The sequence below is a fragment of the Lathyrus oleraceus genome, chromosome 7 (assembly GCF_024323335.1).
Source record: "Lathyrus oleraceus cultivar Zhongwan6 chromosome 7, CAAS_Psat_ZW6_1.0, whole genome shotgun sequence".
Lineage (NCBI taxonomy): Eukaryota > Viridiplantae > Streptophyta > Magnoliopsida > Fabales > Fabaceae > Lathyrus > Lathyrus oleraceus.
This window is the reverse complement of record NC_066585.1, coordinates 93,962,704-93,981,538: the sequence shown is the minus strand read 5'-3', so window position 1 is coordinate 93,981,538 and position 18,835 is coordinate 93,962,704. Positions and strand designations below refer to the sequence as shown.

The window sequence follows — 18,835 nt, the reverse complement described above, 5'->3', positions numbered from 1 at the left end:
AATTTTGGGGTATGACACTACACCATTACTTTCACCTTAGCTATAACAACCTCACTTTCTCCAACTTGTTGTGCTAAGAGTTTGTAAGTACTCTTTTCTTTATCATTTAAAATATAGTTAGTAGAACAAGTATTTCATGATAGTGTAGTTTGTAGGAATATTTATGTGTAATATTTTGTAAGTATTGATGTATATATTCATGTAAAGTAGGTATAATCATGTTGTAGTGATAGTTTATAGTTAGTTTAGAAGTGGTGTTCATGTAATTATCATTGGTATGCTACTGATTCAATGATTAAAAATGAGAGTGAGAAAAAGGGATGAAACAATGCTAAAAAAAAGGAGAAAAGAATGCAGAAAATGCAATTTGCACCACCCTTTTTTCGGCTGCACCCCCTTTTTTCGACCACATCCCCTTTTCCTTTATATAAAAAATAGGACTCTAAGGCCCATTAATTAAAAACTAAACAAATAACAACAATTTGAACTCCCTGGACTCTGACCTGCACTTTTTTTTTCTTTCTATTTTGAGTTATTGGGCTCAAAAGCCTACTTTTAGAAAACATATGCACCCCCTGGATTTAGACCTGCACCCCAATTTTTTTATTTTCTATTTTGAGTTATTGGGCTTAAAAGCCCACTATTTCAATAACATACCCCTAGATTCATGCATGCACCCCCCCTTTTATTATTATTATTAGTAGTAGTAATAGTAGTAGCAGTAGTAGTAGTATTTATTATTACTTATTTCAAATTTTCATAAATAAAAATGGATTAAAAAGGGATAATCAGATACACACTTTTTTTATCTTCAAATAATTGAACGCGAGGCGTACGCCTCATATTAGTTCGAGAGTTCCTCTTCCATAAAAATAATATTATAATAACGAAATTTTAAATTTCATATTTAGAATTAGATGAAGAAGGAATAATCGGGTGTACACTCTTTTATTTCCTGAATAATCGAACGCGGGGGGGCACACCTCGTTCTAGTATGAGCATTCGTCTTCTATATACTAATAACGATCTTTAAACTTTTTTATAAATAAAATCGGATTAAAAAGGGAATAATCGGATGCACACTCTTTTATCCTCAAGTAAGAGAACGCAAGGCATACACCTTGTTCTAGTTCAAATACTTGTCTTCCACATAAAAACAACCAAAACCAATTCCTTTTTCGCTCATGTGCGATCAAACGATTTCTTAAACGAACGTTTACTGCCCAAGCGTGAATTTCTCTTTTCGTCATAGCCGACTAAACTTATTTTAACAATTAAAATCAACCAACCAATAAATTTTTGCTACAAAGAACCTCGTAGCTTTGAATTCTTCATCGCACTTGGGGATAAGTAGGAGCGAGATTCAAAGTCTCGTCAATTACCCTAATAAAAAATCTTTTTTAGTCCTTTCTTGTTTATTCTTGTAAATAATTTGAATAATTAGAAGAAACCAAACATTTCAAGCTGACATTTCTTTCAAAACTAATTAAGCGGTTCCAGTTGGTTACAACAAATGTCGAAGGATGTTAACACTTTTTCCGCGCATAATCAACCCTCAAATCTAAATCTGGTTGTGATGACCTTATTTTTGTTCTTCAAGGATTTTATCGACATCTACCTTTTAAAAATAAAACTTTGGTGGCGACTTCATTGTCATTTCGAGCGTTTATTCACTTGAGTATTTTCGCACTGCGACACATTTATCACCCTTTTACATGGCACGAAAAAAGACAATATCCTTGCGGTTTGGTTGTTGTTGGAGGCGATAAAACATATGTTTGAAGGCGGTGACATAATCAGGTCAGACTCAACACAGTTGCATGCGACGGTGCAAACGCATGCAGTGGTGCAAATGGCCAAAGTCTGACTAACTTTATTCTCTTCTTCTCTCTCACTTGTTTCAAGCCATCCATAAGACCTTCCATACGAGCGAACCTAGTAGTCAAATGGGAATAAATGGGTTGAGATTTTCCAACCAACAATTTCTTTCGGATGATGGTTCGGGGCCCGAAATCGCCTGTTATCCACCATTATTCATTATGGTGTAAGAATATCACATGTGTGTGGAGTACAATCTTTAGTATGTAATCTTTTGACCTAAAAATAAGTCTACTATAAGGAATTATTTTAGTATTCTAATTTCTAAAGAAACTTCCTCCAAATTTGTTTTGTCATTGTCAAACATCCCATAGTATTTTAGTTGATCATCCCATATATATATATATATATATATATATATATATATATATATATATATATATATATATATATATATATATATATATGGAAAATAAATGTTTAAAAACCAAGTACAACTGGATAAAAGATGTCAGGAATACCAGGACAAATCGACGAAAACATCAAAATAAACAGAAATCCAAACAAATAAAAACTAACATAGTTGTATCTAAACAATACGAAGAGCTCAAAACAATAAAATCAACTCTTGTATTTAAAAGGAAGAAGTCTCGAAATCATCCAAGATTAGAAATCAGGGACTAAGGTCAATCAGACACCCCTAACACAACACCACACAACGGGAAAACCACAAACTTCAAGTTACTATGATCCACACGTAAGATGGGATCATGTCGCCACTCAAAATATGAACCAGAGTACCTAGAAGACCCGTCAAGATACCACTTCCAAGAAAGACATGTGCATTGGTCGAACAAATCTTCCATGATCACCACTCTTTTAGAAAAAAAGCATTATTCCAGAATTTTTAAAAAGACCCGATCACCACATGCCAATTCAACGCCAAACTAACTCTACGCCTACATCGAACACCAAACCTCCTAATAAAGATCTAAAACGATAGACATCAACCTAAGTAACACTAAGAAGAAGCCAAATCATCCAAAAACCTTATGCCTTATGCATTTCGCCACATCGCAAGTCACAAAAAGATGAGAAGATGACTCCTCTCCCACCGAACATAAGATACAAGAACAACCACACGAGTCTAGAATCACCCATCGCTTGAGAAAGTTCGCCCTTAGGGATCTTTTCATGCAACAATTGTCAGGAGAAGACCACTACTTTAGATAGAGCGAGACTCTCTCAGATAAGAGACAAGGAACGGTTGAGAGAAGAAATAGAAGAGCCAAGGGCAAACTAACAGAAAGCATGAGAGAATAGGCTGAAGCTACAGAATAAATACCATTCTCACTTTGAATCCATCACCAAAGATCGCTCTATAGGAATATGGGTTTTCCCTCGAGAACATGGAAAAACTCCACAGACAATGGCTGCTTCCACAAAAAAAAAACCTTTTCCACCTAAAATTTCAAATCAGACTACCATCAAACTAAAGACCCATCTCCCCCACATTACCATCTTCCTGAAGAGATATCTAGATCATCTTCAAGGAAAAAAATCTTAAAAAGTATAGAATCAATCCAATCCGACCGTCGTTTCAAAAAGAAGTAAAGAGACCATAACCAATCTTTTTAGAAATATTCTCTAAAAAGCAATCAAACCGACCATCAGATGAAAAACCACGCAGAGACACCGTGCCATGAAGGAGATGGCGATCTCAAGTAAAATATATGATATAATTAAGAAAACAATATGCAAAAAAAAAATCATTATTAAGTAAAAAAAATCATTTCTCATTTATATATGGACGTACACTAGTAGTAATCAATCAAAATAAGATGTGAGTTTGCACCAAAGTGCCTAATTATAATTATGCATCATAATGTTGAAAGGAGATTTGGCCACAGTAGGAGGTAAATGGAATGTCGTGGTTGTGAACACCTTCATAAGTTGTTATCACATAGCTTGAGTCATCTCTATCCCTTTCCACTCTTTTCTTCACATTGCATCCAACACTTGAACATTTGTAGTAGTTCCTGTATCATCATAATTAATAGCTTGTTAATTAGTACATTCTAAAAACATGTCTTAATTTATTAATAAATGTAATTCAAAAGGACATCGCATCAACTTTATAGAAAGAGATGTGAAAAATAAGCTATTAAGGCAAGTGAACAAAAATGTCAATACTAAATACTTATCAACCATGTGAAACTGATAATAGAAACTTCAAAAAACAAAAGCTAAAATAATATGTTTTTGTTTCAACTTACATATGTAGTTGAAACAAGGACTTTATTGTTTTGTTTTAAATACTTAGCCAAATCCCATATTTTTTAATCATGTTGCAAACAAAAGTGAAATTTCAAAGTGGATTCCATTTGTTAAAACTTGATTAATTTAAATTTCATGTTAAGGCAGAGGAGTCCCTATCTCATGCCGTTAATCCAACACTATCGTACATGGCGTACTTAGTCAAAAGTCTAAATAAAAGCAATTTAGTTAAGTTTCCTTTTTTTTTTTGGATATATTTTGTAAGATGTTAAATTTCATGATTTAATTAACTACTATTTGACTTAAAATAAAACGAACAAATTTTAGAGTATTTATTTCAGTTTTAAAAAATGATGATTTTTATAATACAATATATTTTTATTAAGAATAATTTTATAAAGAATGTTTTCTTCTCTAAATTTTTTACTTAAAAAAATTGATTTAAATTGTGTACTAGAATAACTTTACTATACCGACAGAGGAGGGTTCATGGGCAAATTAAGTTAAATGAACGAATATTGGGAGTTTCACTTCTCTCAACGTGATCTTTAAAAGTCAATTTTTTGGGTTTGAATTACCCGAGTTGGCTTCCATAACCCATTTGCTCGATGTAGCCCATTCATAAAATGTAAGTGGAATGACATGTCCAAGTAGCAACTAACTGAAAATCTTAGTCAATGACGGATAATAGTTCTTCTACGATGTAAGGGAGAATGAGTCTTCTTTGTTCCACGTTGCTGGTTGTGGAGTTGGGAAAAACACTTTAGCCTAGGTCCAAAAAAGCTTTAAATATACCCAATCTTTTGAAGGGGAAAAAGCTCACAAAATTCTCTGAGAAATACACATAGGAGCTCTCCAAAACTGTACTTGGGAGAACTTTCATCACACTCAAAAAATCCTACAACCCTAAAACTCTCAGATAACACTGCACAATAAGGGGGTTGTCCCCCATTGTACCTTTTAGCAGGTACAATTGGCACCCATCATGAGGCCCTCGTAAAATTGGCATGGGTCACACCCATCTTTTCATTCCATCATCTACTTCAATCATCTTCTTCAACATGATGGCAAAACGAGGCACCACAACATCTATCAACACAGATGCATTTGTTAACACCATAGCTGAAAGGTTCTTCGGAGAAGGAGAATTTAGTTATTCTCGCTGAAAGTATGCTCGATAAGCGATAGGACGAACAAATTACATGTCATCCATGGACATAACTTTAAGAAGAAATATGAACATTAAATTGTATTCTCTAGTAGAGAAGCATTGACATCCACCATCACAACAACGAACCCATGATCATAACAATGGAGTATGACAATTGGGACATATAAAGCGGGTATCGGTTGACCCTATAAACTCAGCAGCAACCCTGATTTGGGAAACATTTGATAAACTCAAACTAGATTCAAATAACATCCATATGTTTCGAGGTTCCTTGGTTTGACTCTCGCAAGATCGTGCAAGTGAATGGCCACATAACGCTCAAAATGGCATTTGGGCTGGACGAGAACACAAATACAATCAAGGTCAAATACCTCTTAGTTGACGTTCCTTCTCCGTACAATATTATCATGGGGGTAAACCACACTCATCTTATTAGGGGATGCCCTATCTGTAACACCCCGATAATAATAAAATAATTATTTAAATTGAGTTAATAATTTATTTATTAATTTAATTAAATAATTGGAAATTTTATTATTATTATTTTTGGATTATTACTATTATTTGGAAAATATATATATTTTGGAAATAAGAGAAAGAATCCCATTTGGTAAAAAGAAAGTTTCACGTGAAAACAGAGAAACGATCGTGAAAGAGGAAAAGGGCAAAGAGACAGAGCAAGGGCTGAAGGTTGAAGAGAGAAGAGCTTGGAGCTTAAAGATTCGTCGATTAACTCAGGTAAGGGGGGTTTATCGTCGATTAATGGGTATTATGGGATAATATGTAATGGGTAGTGATAAGCCGTTATTTGACCCTAATTGGGATTGTTGATGCTGAAGAATCATGTTGGATAAATTGTATGTAGACTGTAATTAAATCTGTGTTTGGGTTAGTTGTGAAATTTCGAAGGTATAGCTTTTTACGGAATCGGAATCGGAGGTCCGGAAGTCCTCCAACGGCGGAAAATGCGGAGGATTCTGCATTCTGCCTTGTGTTAGCGCAGGAAATGTTGTTTTGTCTGCGTTAACCGGTTAACCCAGGGTGTTAACCGGTTAACACTGTTATAATTTGTGAAATTGGTGCTGTTTTGCCTGCGTTAACCGGTTAACCCAGAGCGTTAACCGGTTAACACTGTTAAGTTTTGGGCAGTGAGCGTGTTTTGCCTGCGTTAACCGGTTAACCCAGGGCGTTAACCGGTTAACACTGTTGCAGAGTGGAAAAATTGGCTTTTTAATGTTGTGTACATAATTGAGAGTTGGCCTATGTTGGCGTATGATGTAATAGGGATTATTCCCGCTGTTTTGAGCAGTATAGGTATTAGTAGAGTGAGCTAATACTGTGTTTAATTGAATTGCATGATAATGATGTGTTGACACATGTGTTGATGATGTATGATGGCATGCATAATAATGTGAATGTATATATTATGCCTGTAATTGTGAATGGACTGTTGTATGGCTTAGAGTGTGAGCTTATGTCCAGTGTGAATTGTTGTTGATGCTGCATTTGCTAGATGATTAGCGTGCATAGCATAGCCTTTGGGGCTGTAGCTAATTCCCATGGTGAGGAATTAGTGAGTGAACCATTGTGGGTTTGTTGTTGATGTTTGCATGCTAGATGATTAGTGTGCATAGTCTAGCCTTCGGGGCTGTAGCTAATTCCCATGGTGAGGAATTAGTGAGTGAGTCACTGGGTCTCAAATGAGTGGGACTAGTGAGCTTAGTAGCCGTATCTGGAGGGATCGGTGAGCTTGAACTATATGTTCAAGAATAGTCGGTACCGCATGTGTGGAGTCTCATTGCATAATGTATGTATGGCGTATAATATGAATGGATGTTGATTTGAGATTATACTTGTGCTTTATGTTGATGTTGAGCTGATGTGCTGTTACTGATTGTATGTTGCGGTTAGGGTGATTAATGTGTTAAATTACTTAACATGACATTATATTCTATAATGCTTATTATATTGATTGAGGAACTCACCCTTACAACTATTTTTCAGGTAACGAGAAATGAGTTGAGTAGAAGCGAATGCTTGGAGTCTAGTGTAGTCTCCTTAGTGGGTCGTGCTCTGATAGATGTAACATCGGGATGGGATGTTTCATGTTGTTGAATAATTTACATGTGAATGTTACATGTTTTACATGATTGAGGAGATCTCTATCCGTTGCGTTTTATGCAAACACTTATGTTTTGAATTAATAAAGAGCATGACATTTATAATTGGTGAATAGTTTGAATAATTGTGTGACACCCTTGAATGGCATAATTACTCTGATTGATATATGTTTATTATTTTAATTAAATTTTGGGGTATTTTAGAAGGGTGTTACACTATCGACCTTGCATCTGAGCATGAAATACCTGATACCCTACGAGAGAATTGGGTTGGTTCAGTGGGACTAAGAAACCGCTCAAGAATGTTGCTAGAGTAGTTTGAAATAAGACTAACAAAGGTAGTGGCAGTGGTCGCTTTTCTGCCAAAAACGCAATGGACGATGACGATAAATTTAGATCCCTGGATAGAGATGGAAAATGAAAGGCTAAATCCCGTAGATGATCTGAAAGAGGTCCAGATTGGGCCACAAGACTTTTAAGTCACCAAACTAGGCACCTCCTTATCTAAAACAGAAGAGGAGGCACTAGTTGCCCTGTTGAAAAGGAATATAGATCTTTTTGCTTGGACGTCCATCCACATGTCAGGGATAAACGCCAGAGTGGTATGCCATATCTTTGCCATTGACTCCACTGTGCAACATGTATCTTAGAGAAAACGCAAAGTGGGCGAGGAGAAACAGTCGAAGATTTATGAGGAAGTTGAAAATATGAAGAGTGCATACTTTATAATTGAGCTCAAATATTCAACCTGGTTGGCTAACATGGTCCTAGTTCGGAAGTCATAGAACAAGTGCCAAATGTGTGTTGATTTCAGCGAATTGAACGCTGCCTACCCTAAGGATCCATTCCTGCTACCCAATATTGACATGATAATGGAAGGTTCCTCAAGCTACAAGACCTTTAGTTTCATGGATGTGTACTCTGACTACAATCAGATATAGTTAGATCCTTTGGACGTGCCCAAAACGACGATCATGTCCAATCGTGGCAATTACTACTACAACGTCATGACCTTCAGACTGAAGAACACATGTGCCACATACCAGATATTAATGTAACGCCTCAATTTAATTTTAAATAGTGTTAATATTTTATTATTATTATTAATTATTTAATTGGGTGTTGGAGTATTTTAATAATTTGTTGAATGTTTTAATTAATTAATCATATTTAATCAGTTTATTGGGATGATTGAGTTTAATAGAAAAATTAGAGATTTGTGTTATTTTAATAGAGTAATATTTGAATTAAAATAAAATGATAGAAAATAGAGTTTTAGGGAGGGAAAAAATAAAGAGAGTAGGGGTGTGAGGAGAGTTTAGGGGGTGAAAGGAGATTTATATTAAGTTAGGGTAAATAAATAGATAAGTTGAGGGGAACTATAGAGGGATCGTGAAAATTCTGGGAAAAGAGGCAAAGAGGCAGAACCTAGGAAGGGACCTTGGAGAGTGAGGAAGAATCCGAAAAGGCCAAAAGTTTTCACCGATCTGCAAATTCGAGGTAGGAGATTTATTCATATATGAGTGGTTAAAGAGAGGGATAATGAGGGGACCTTACCCTTATGTCTTCTCCCTTTTTACTATAACCTATAATTGATAATTTATTTGTAGCCAAATGGGGGATTGGGCAAAACCCTTTGAGGTGATTGATTGAAAATGTTTTAACTCTCGAGTATGATATGAATTCTTAGTTGATGTGTACTCTAATTTTGATAACCCTATTGATAACTCTGCTGATGCCTTTTGATAAAGAAGATTGATTGAATGAACAATATTTACCCATAAGGCAAGAATAAATGAAATTATATAATTTGTAAATTGATTTGCTATGTTGATGCATTGGTGTTGATTGTCGAACTGTGGTGACGCCTTAAGGAAAAAAATATAAAATTGAAATAGTTGTACCCTATTTGTTATGACTGCTTATCTGTGTTTTTTAGGGTGGTTAGAAATCAAATAGGCGAAATAGGCAATTTTTAAATCTATTCAATATGGAGAAAAATACAGGTAGACATAAAAGGGGATTGACCCCCCTTGTTTCAAGAGTAACTTGAGTTTCATAAGTCTGTTTGATGTGTCGTCAATTGTGTTAAAAAGCTAATGTAATAATATTTTTGTTAAGGTGGGGAAATTGGGTTTAGGGGCGTTACAATAGTAGCAGTTCTCTGGTGTTTATACCAGAGGCGTAGTTAAATTTCAGTCATGTGTTAGTCATCGTATTTCACGTGTAACTTGAGTTTCGTAAGTCCGTTTGAGGTGCAGTCAGTTGCGTTACAAAGAGGATTTAATGATATTTTAAACTGGAGAGTTTCATAATTTTATCATAAGTACATGATTTTTGGTGCTATTTTGAAGTTAGATATTATGTTTTAGAGTTGATTTAAATTAAGAGAGTTGAGTTTGAGGTATTTTATATTTTTAGAGTTGAGTCTAAAATGTTTAGGAAAGAGTTTAAAGTCCTTTTGATAAGTTTAGAGTTGAAGATATTTATTACTTAGATTTATGGGGAGAAAATTCTCAAATAGCAGAATTATTGTGACTTTGGAGTTTGAGGCGAGAGTTAAGGTAACTATTGTCAAAGGCATGAGGTAGTATTATAGCCAAAGGTAAATAATGATGGGTTATAATGATTTATCTGAAGGGTTATGAGTTGACCGTGTTGAGTGTAAGGGTTGTAGGATTACCCTGTTGATGAGCTTACATAAGTAAGAATATGTTTACTCTATTGATGAGTGTCGTTGAGCACATATGTTAACATTTTCCCTGTTAGTGAGTGTTGTATATATAATTACACGTTGAGTTGTGATTACATATATATTATCGAGTTACAATTATATGTATATGTTGAGAAATGTAATTAGATAAAAACTATTAAGGTTGCCTTATTGGGCGATGATTTACGGTTTAAAGAGGAACTTGTGGTGATTATTGCACATGTATGGTGTTGTTACATATCATGCATCATATGTATTGGTGATAGATGTATGGACCTCGGTCCAATGACGAGTCTCTGGTCCAAAAGAGGGGACCACTGACGAGTCAAGGTTCGAAAGGGAACCATTGGTAAGTGGACGAAATCAGTACCATAACTCTGATGTCCAGGATTGGTACCACATGCATTAGAGTCGAGGTGTTGATCGCATTGCATGTATATTTGCATTGTTAGGTGATTATTGTTGTTGTGAATAATTTATGTGCTGGTGAATATTCTGTATGATATTATCCTAACTATTTTTTACATTGTTAACATTATGAACGTATTTCTAACCCCTTTCTGTTTGTTTGTGTGACTTGTTGGGCCGATGGTACAGATACTCAGGTAGAGAAGCATTAGATGTTGTTGTGTGGAAGAATTATCATAGATGTCTACTTCGTTTTATTTATCGTTTTGTTGAGTTTACTTAATATTTTTGCATTCTTCTCTGATATATAACACTAGGGACATGTTGTTTTTGTGACATGTTTTATTTTCTTGAGTCGTTTGGATTATTTAATTAAGTAAATTATGTTGAGTCCAAGAAATGAATTATTTGAAGTTTTGATATGTTACTCCGCTGCATGTTTTATGTTATTACGTTGATGAAGAATGCGTGTTGAACATGTGTAACACCTATATTTGAGAAATTATATGTTTATCTTTTATACATAAAGAGTCAGGGTTATAGGGTGTTACATTTAATGGATATTGTATTCTCAAAGACAATAGGGAAGAACTTGGAGGTCTACATCGTTGATATGACCGTAAAGACTTAAGAGGGAGAAAGTCATTGCGCAAACTTGGATGACATCTGGAGTAAGTCAGGAGGTATAACATGCGCCTAAATTCCACCAAGTGTTCTTTTGGCATTCAGACAGGTAAATTTATGGGTTTTATGCTAACCATAAGTGGTATCGAGGAAAACCCTAGCAAATGCCAAACTATCGTCAACATCGGGAACCTTTATAGCGTCATGGAGATGCAACAAGTAAATGGGCTCTTAGCCGCCCTAACTCATTTTATTTCCTCTGTAAGTGACAAAATGTTCCACTTGTTCTCCACTTTGATAAAGAAGGAGACGTTCGAATGGAGAAGCGAGTGTGAGGAGGAATTCACCAAGCGGAGATTTGTATGGCGATGCCACCCATACTAACACGCCCAAAAGCGGGCACATCCCTCTATTTTTCCTTGTCAGTCACTAATCAGACGATGAGTTCCATGTTCATCTAGGAGAAGGACAAAACTAAACCACAAGTCTATTTCGTGAGCAAGGTATTCAAAAGTACAAAGGCGAGTTTCCAAAAAATTGAGAGGTTGGCTTTGGCGGTCTTGGTAACTACAAGGAAGCTCAAACTTTATTTTCGAGGACATCATGTAGTGGTCAAAACTAAATATCCCATTCGCCAAGTCTTAAATAAGCCATACCTCGCATGAAGGATGTTGTCTTAGTCAGTGGATTTGTCCGAATACGATATCCAATACATACCCATAAGGAATATCTAATTACAAGTTTTAGCTGACTTCTTGGCAGAATTCATTTTGCTAGTAGGTGAGGAGATCCCCCATGTATGGACGTTGTTAGTAGATGGTGCCTTAAACCAGAAAGGGAGTGGCACCAAAATAGTTCTAAAAGGACCAAATGACCTATTGATAGAGAATTCCTTGAGGTTCGAGTTCAAAGACAACAACAACTAATATGAGTATGAAGCCCTCACCACCAACATGAGTCTCTCCTTAGAAATGGGAAAAATAAACCTCTGGTCCAGAAGCAAATCTCACTTGGAAGAAAACTAGGTTATTAGGAAGTATCAGGTGAAGAAGACCCAACCGATCAAATATATAAAAAAGGTACATGAATTATCTGAATTTTTCAAAGCTTTTAAGATAACATATGTGCCTAGTGAACAAAACTCTCGAGTAAATCCCCTCTCAAAGCTCGCCATTGCAAAGAGATCATGACATAACTAAAATGTAATACAAGAAACTCTAACCTCCCTCAGTATTGGAATGGAAGAAATCAACATTATTGAAGCAACCTCATCCAGAAATTGTATGAGATAGGAAAGGTTACCCTTATGCTAAGATGTCCGGGAAGAGTGAGATTGTCTTAGTCCTCACAGAGGTTCACCAAGAGGCGTATGACAATCATATTGGTAGGTAAGTGCTTGCCCACAAGCTACAAAGGGTAGGATATTAGTGGCCCACCCTGATGAAAGATATTGTAGAATTTGTCAAAAAATGTGATAAGTTCCAGAGACATTCTAACCTACATCACATAACAACTTAAAATCTTCACTATATCACACCACCATGGCCATTTTATGAGTGGGACGTGGACATGTTAGGTCATTTTCCACTTGATCCAAGGAAAATGAAGTTCCTAATCATCGGGGTAGACTACATCACAAAGTGGATCGAGGAAAATGGCATCTCCAAGATTACAACATGAAGGGTTCGAAGCTTCTACTGGCAACAAATCATATGCAGGCTTACCCTGCAAAGAGTCATCATCTCAGACAATAACACACAATTTACCAGTTTGGTTGTGGTAGAGTTTTTCCATGACTTGGGAATATAAGTTAAGTTCATCTCGGTCATTCATTTTCAAGCAAATGAGCAAGCCGAGTAAGCAAATAATGTGATATTAAGTGGAATAAAAAGGAAACTAGACAATGTAAAGGGCATATGGGTCGAACAACTACACGAGGTATTGTCATCCTATCACACCATTCCCCATTCAACCAACAAAGAAACTTCGTTCACAATGGTATACGACGATGATTCCATGTTACTGGTTGAAATAGACACACCCACATAAATAAATTCTCAGTTCAACAAAGAGGAAAATGAAGGAGAAATTAGGTTTGGAGCTGATATGATCGACAGAAGTCGGGACGTCACCCACATTAGAAAGTTCATCGTCAAGAAGAGGGATGCCAGAAGATAAAACTCCAAAGTGGTCCCAAGGGAAATGCAAGAAGGATACCTTGTGCTTAGGCAGGTGGTTGTGCCAGTCCACTTAAGAAAATGACATCATAACTAGGAAAACCCATATCGTGTATGCAGAAACTGTGTCACAACACCTACAAACTTGAAGAGCTGGATGGAAGAATCATCCTAAGGACTTAGAACTTAGTCAACCTGAGATATTTAATTATTTACCTTTTCTTTATTTAATAATGCGAGGTATTTGGGCCCACCAATGTATTCTCTTAACGTTTCACCCTTCTTTATACATCAGGATTAAGGTGACAATTTTTTTCCTCACGGAGGTTTTTAATGAGGCACCTTACCTTAAGAGCTAATTAAATGACGGAGTTGATTGTATTAAATGTTGGAACTTCAATGAAGTATTTTTGTCACTCTATGAGGCTATTGAATGTTGGAACTTGAATGAAGTATCCTTGCCATCCTATGAGGCTATTAAATACTTGAACTTCAATGAAGTATTTTTTCCTCATATGAGGCTATCGAATGTTGGAACTTTAACGAATTATCCTTGTCGTCCTATGAGGCTATCAAATATTGGAACTTCAATGAAGTACCTCGCATTCCTTTGTTGCCCAAGAGCCCATATTTTTTCAGGGCTTTTTTTAGCCCGATCCTAAAAAACCCGCTACCCATTAGGGCTAACCCGTATGGACCGCGAGTAGACCGCTAGACTCGCCTAAATATAAATTCAATAAAATATTAATATTTATATGTGTCACTTCAAAACAACACATTGATTTTTCTCACCTTACTTTGAATTATATCTACCCTATTCGGTCTTTCTTTTTTAAATATTATACATTAATATATTTAAATTAATATTTAATTATTTTATATTTTATTTCACAATTTCCTCATATGCTATTAGTTTCTCTTATGTTAAATACTTGAGTATTATTTTATACAATTTAAATATGTATTAACATATTATAGTATATATAAAAAATAATATACTACTGAAAAATATATTATATTTAAATAAAATAATTTTCTATTATAGTTATAATAAAGATTATGGGGTTTTATTTTTATTTTGGTATAAAAATTAATATATAAAAAATAGCTTGTTTATGGATGGGTAGCTTGAAGCCCGTAAAGGGATGGACTCGGATAGTAATTTTTTAGCCTATATTACAACATGGATTTTTTGGCCTGACTCTATAAGGTCTGAGGCCCGTCGGACCGACCTTTTTAGGAACAAGTAGCCCGTTTTGATAGCTTTACGCGCAAGGCTGAAGGGACTTACCCCAAGAGGGAAATGTACTCGACAAGGACAATTCAAGAAAATGCACCCTGAAACTGATTGAATATATGAAGGAAAACACCCAAGCGAAATAGGGAGAATCACCGCAAGATCTGAACGATTGTCATTAGTGAAGATCCTGAAGTATACTATTAAATGACCCCTCTAATGAAAAAAAAATGGTGTAAAGTCTCACATGAGATACTTAATTTAAAATCTTGCTTAAGAGACTCAATTTCAAGTCTCTCCCGAGAGACTCAACCTAAAGTCTCGTTTGAGGAACTTTTTAAAGTCTCGCCCAAGAGACTCAACCTAGAGTCTCGCACGATGGGCTCAACTTGAAGTCTCGCCCCGAAATATATTATTTTCTGTTTAATTTTAATAATTATTAATATAAATACACATTACTGGTAGGGGTGACAAAATGAATTTGGCTAGTTGGAAATGACTGTTTTGTCCGCACATTAGTGCAGGGCGAGTTAAGATTTCAGGCTCACACCCTCTAATGTGTCCATCATATTTTTTTTCGGTCTTATGGAGATGCAAATATTTACATAAAATTTTCCAATTTTAAACGTAAAAAGTGTCATGTCCACAACACTTCCCGCCCCACCCTCACTTTTTCACTGAACGATCCTGTATGTTAAGCCCTCACTCTCAACTATTTTTGTCTCACCCCGCTTCATTTTTTTGCAGAACAAACTTAAATGGGGCGTATATGCCCGTTTGCCACCCTTAATTATTGGAAATAGAATGTAATAAAAATGACATGAATTTTTAAAATATATATATTTCAAAAATAGTTTTTATAAAAATTATTCAAAATAATTTTCAATTTAAATATTTTTTAAAAACTTTGAAATAAAAAATATAGTATAAATATCTAAAATAACAATTTACGGAGAACTATTTAAATTATTTTTTATTGTAATAAAAATTATTAATTTTTTAAAGTAAAAATATATAACTTAAATAATTAAAAAAAAAAGAGCTAAAACAAATTGAGCTGATAAGCTTTTAGTTATAAGAAGCTGCTCCAATTATTATTAGTTTCAATAGACCACGAATCACTATAAGTATCTCTCCACTCTATATCAGTTACTATGTTCAAACACAAAAATGAAAAAGTGTACGAAATTAATTTTATAAAACATCTTCTTTTTACCTTAGATTGTGATTATTCTTCACAGACTTCTTTCCATACTTCCTCCATTTGTATCCATCATCCATAATCTCAATCTCTGATCTTGTTCTAAATGCTATCTTTGGCCCCACTTCTCCCTTTTTTCCTTTAATACTCCCATTTTTGTACTTTCTGCAAAACATCATTAAATCCAAAATAAGTTTACACTTTATTAGCAAAAAAAAATACAATTAATAATAAAGAGAATAAAACAAATTAAAGGAGAAGAAAACTACATGTTATTGTTGTTAGAGGTTGCATCATTGAGTTCAAGTTCATGATTGACATCATCGAAGGTTACTTTCTCTAATGATTCAATACTTTGTGACCTAGATTCTTGATCATGTCGTGTTTGATCAATCCAAATATCATCAAGCATGAGATAATCGGATACTACAAACTCATGAGAAGAGGAAGAAGGAACATGATGGTTCATATGAGTAGAGTAACCAAAATTGGGATTAGGATGAGGGTTTACAAAATAAAAATCCATTGGAGAATGTATGACTATAGGACATTGATTTTTATTATATATATATATATATATAATAGTATTATAAAATAATGTTAGTGTCTTAAGAAGGATAAAAATAATGGTTTCTTATTATGCTTTTCTAAGAATGATAGTTCCAATCACCTTCCTGGATGGATTCCATGAAGGCTCCTATATAAACCACGTGCCCACTATCTTGGATATTAAGGTGACGTCATTATGATGACGTTATTTTAATTGAAGCACCTAAGGTTACTTTCTATAACCAATATTATTATTGTATTTAATTTTCTCATTAGATGTATTAATAATGAGTTTATCATAATTAATTTATACTTGCGTCTTTATTATTATCACGTCAATTTTAACCAATTATTGCCTTGTTGACAAAATCGTTAGTTTCTTTTAAAATAAATAAAACGTTAATTACTTTAAATTTTCTATTCCTAACTTTGATTTATTTTTAAGTTCACCTCAGATGTTTTAAATAACTTATTGAATGACATATCATAGTTAAAAACATTAAATATGATTGAGTAAATGATTTAACTATTTAATCTTAAATTTAAAGTTATGTAGATAAAAAAAATTATAAGAAAAAAAAAAGAATTAAGAGGTACAAGGGGTGTTCAACCCGATATTATACATGAAAAATGAAGAAAAATATAATAAGGCACAAAGCTACCCCAAACACGTAGTCGGAGAGACACACCAATTTAACCACAATAAATTTCTATCAAGTTTCTGAACGGTAAGAAACTATTCCCAAGACAAAAGTTTGATCATACATATTCTGTCAAACTTATTCAACATCCCTTCTTCGAAAAGAATAACATTTCTACATGCCCAAATAATCCAATATAAGGCTAATCCGAAAATCCGACAAATCCAAATTGAGTTTACACTTGTAGAAATCTCCAAAGCTTGCAAACACTAGTTAATAGAAACTAGCGACAAAGGCATATCGACTTGAAGCCAATCACATGATTTTTGCCACCAACAAAACGAAATTGAACACTCACAAAAAAGATGTTCAACATCCTCATTTTCACCAAAACACTACAAACACACCAAATTATGATGACCAACCAAAGTTCCTCGTCTCGCCAAATTTAATCTAGTTGGAAGGAGATTCAACAACAACCTCCAACCAAAAACCAGAACTTTACTAGGAGTTTCTGTCTTCCACAACCTCTTTACAGCAATAAAAACAACCCCATCTAACACATCAAAAATATTGGTATATTCTGAAAGCCTCTCGTAACTAGCTTCAAAAGAAAACCTGGACGAATTTCTCCACCAAACATAACGGTCGGGCTGCCACCGATCGGGTTGTACCGGCTGCAAAATCAACAACAGTTTGGCCAGCATAGCAGCAGTCGAATAAGGCAGAATACAGTCACACAATGACACCTGCTAGTTCCAACCTTCGACCAACAAAAAACCATTGTTCGAAAGCTTTCTACTATCCGCCATTGTATACTGAAAAAGCGGTTCAAACAACCTTTACAAGAAGCCTTGATACTCCAAAGTTTCCTCCAAGATCTGTCACATATCAACATAGTATCATCGGGAAATTGAAGAATTTAGAAGTGCAATTTATCATTAACCAGAAGTCCATCAAATTCTTCCAAGTTAGACGACTTACTCATCATAACCGTTAAACCCTCCACCACCAAAAAAAAGAGAAAGGGAGATAAAGGAGGCCCTTGGCGAAGACCTCTAGAAACCGCAAAATCCTTGGATGGGTTCCCATTGACTAAGATTGACAAATAACTATTAAAGATAAGAGTTTACATCCAACCTCTCCATTTAGCACCAAATCCCATCCACACCGTCATATATCTCAAGAAGTCCCAAGAAACACAATCATACGCCTTCTCAAAGTATACTTTCACCAACATACAACTCTTATTATTCCTCTTCGTAAAATCCATAATCTCATTAATGACAAGAACCTCATCCAGCATATTCCTATTAGGGATGAAAGTTGATTGACAAGTGGAAATAAGCTTACAAATGACCAACTTCAATCTAGAGGAAAGCAACTTATCTAAGATTCTAAACAAACTCCCAACGAGACAAATCGGTATATAATCCTCCAAAGAACCTGAAATGTTTGCTTTAGGGATCAAAGTCAAAAAAGAAGTCGTGACCGCTTTAGGAACGGAAGCATCAGAGTGGAATTCATTCACGAATCTAATTACATCTTCTTTCACCACCCTCAGACAAGCTTTGAAAAAACCAAGATTTAACCCATCAGGCCCCGTACTTTTATCACTATCACAATTCCACACAACCTCATTTACCTTCTCCTCCAAGAAAGAAGCCTCTAAAAGGTTCCTATCTGTGATACGGTGAACTGACTTTGTGTTTTTGCTTTGAAAAGCAATGTTGCGGATAGCAAGAGTCGCCACCGACTTTTCTTTTATCCAATAAGGAAAGGCGAAAAAGAACAGGAAAGACCTTGATTAGATTTTGAGTTCGGGAGGTACATTATACAAAGGGAAGGTGTTAGCACCCTTTGTATCCATGGTTATCCATTGGCTCTTAATTGCTTAAC

At 35.0% G+C, this 18,835-nt stretch overlaps 1 protein-coding gene across 1 annotated transcript; it reads right to left on the bottom strand.

Annotated features, from left to right (window-relative positions):
* Nucleotides 1-3,578: 3,578 nt before the first annotated feature.
* LOC127107317 (probable WRKY transcription factor 51) lies at nucleotides 3,579-16,309 on the bottom strand. Its single transcript, XM_051044614.1, has 3 exons — nucleotides 16,016-16,309; nucleotides 15,762-15,911; nucleotides 3,579-3,857 (listed from the first exon to the last, which is right to left on the bottom strand). Exons 1-3 carry the CDS (start codon nucleotides 16,270-16,272, stop codon nucleotides 3,692-3,694), a joined length of 573 nt encoding a protein of 190 aa, XP_050900571.1. The 5' UTR covers nucleotides 16,273-16,309; the 3' UTR covers nucleotides 3,579-3,691.
* Between the last annotated feature and the right edge of the window lie 2,526 nt (nucleotides 16,310-18,835).

What these genes read in the sequence shown, in the direction of transcription:
- LOC127107317 (XM_051044614.1), bottom strand. Translation starts at nt 16,272, where the DNA reads ATGGATTTTTATTTTGTAAACCCTCATCCTAATCCCAATTTTGGTTAC. An exon ending in ACCTCTAACAACAATAACAT is followed by an intron (nt 15,912 to 16,015) that starts GTAGTTTTCTTC and finishes GATGTTTTGCAG; the next exon opens with AAAGTACAAAAATGGGAGTA. An exon ending in AAGAATAATCACAATCTAAG is followed by an intron (nt 3,858 to 15,761) that starts GTAAAAAGAAGA and finishes ATGATGATACAG; the next exon opens with GAACTACTACAAATGTTCAA.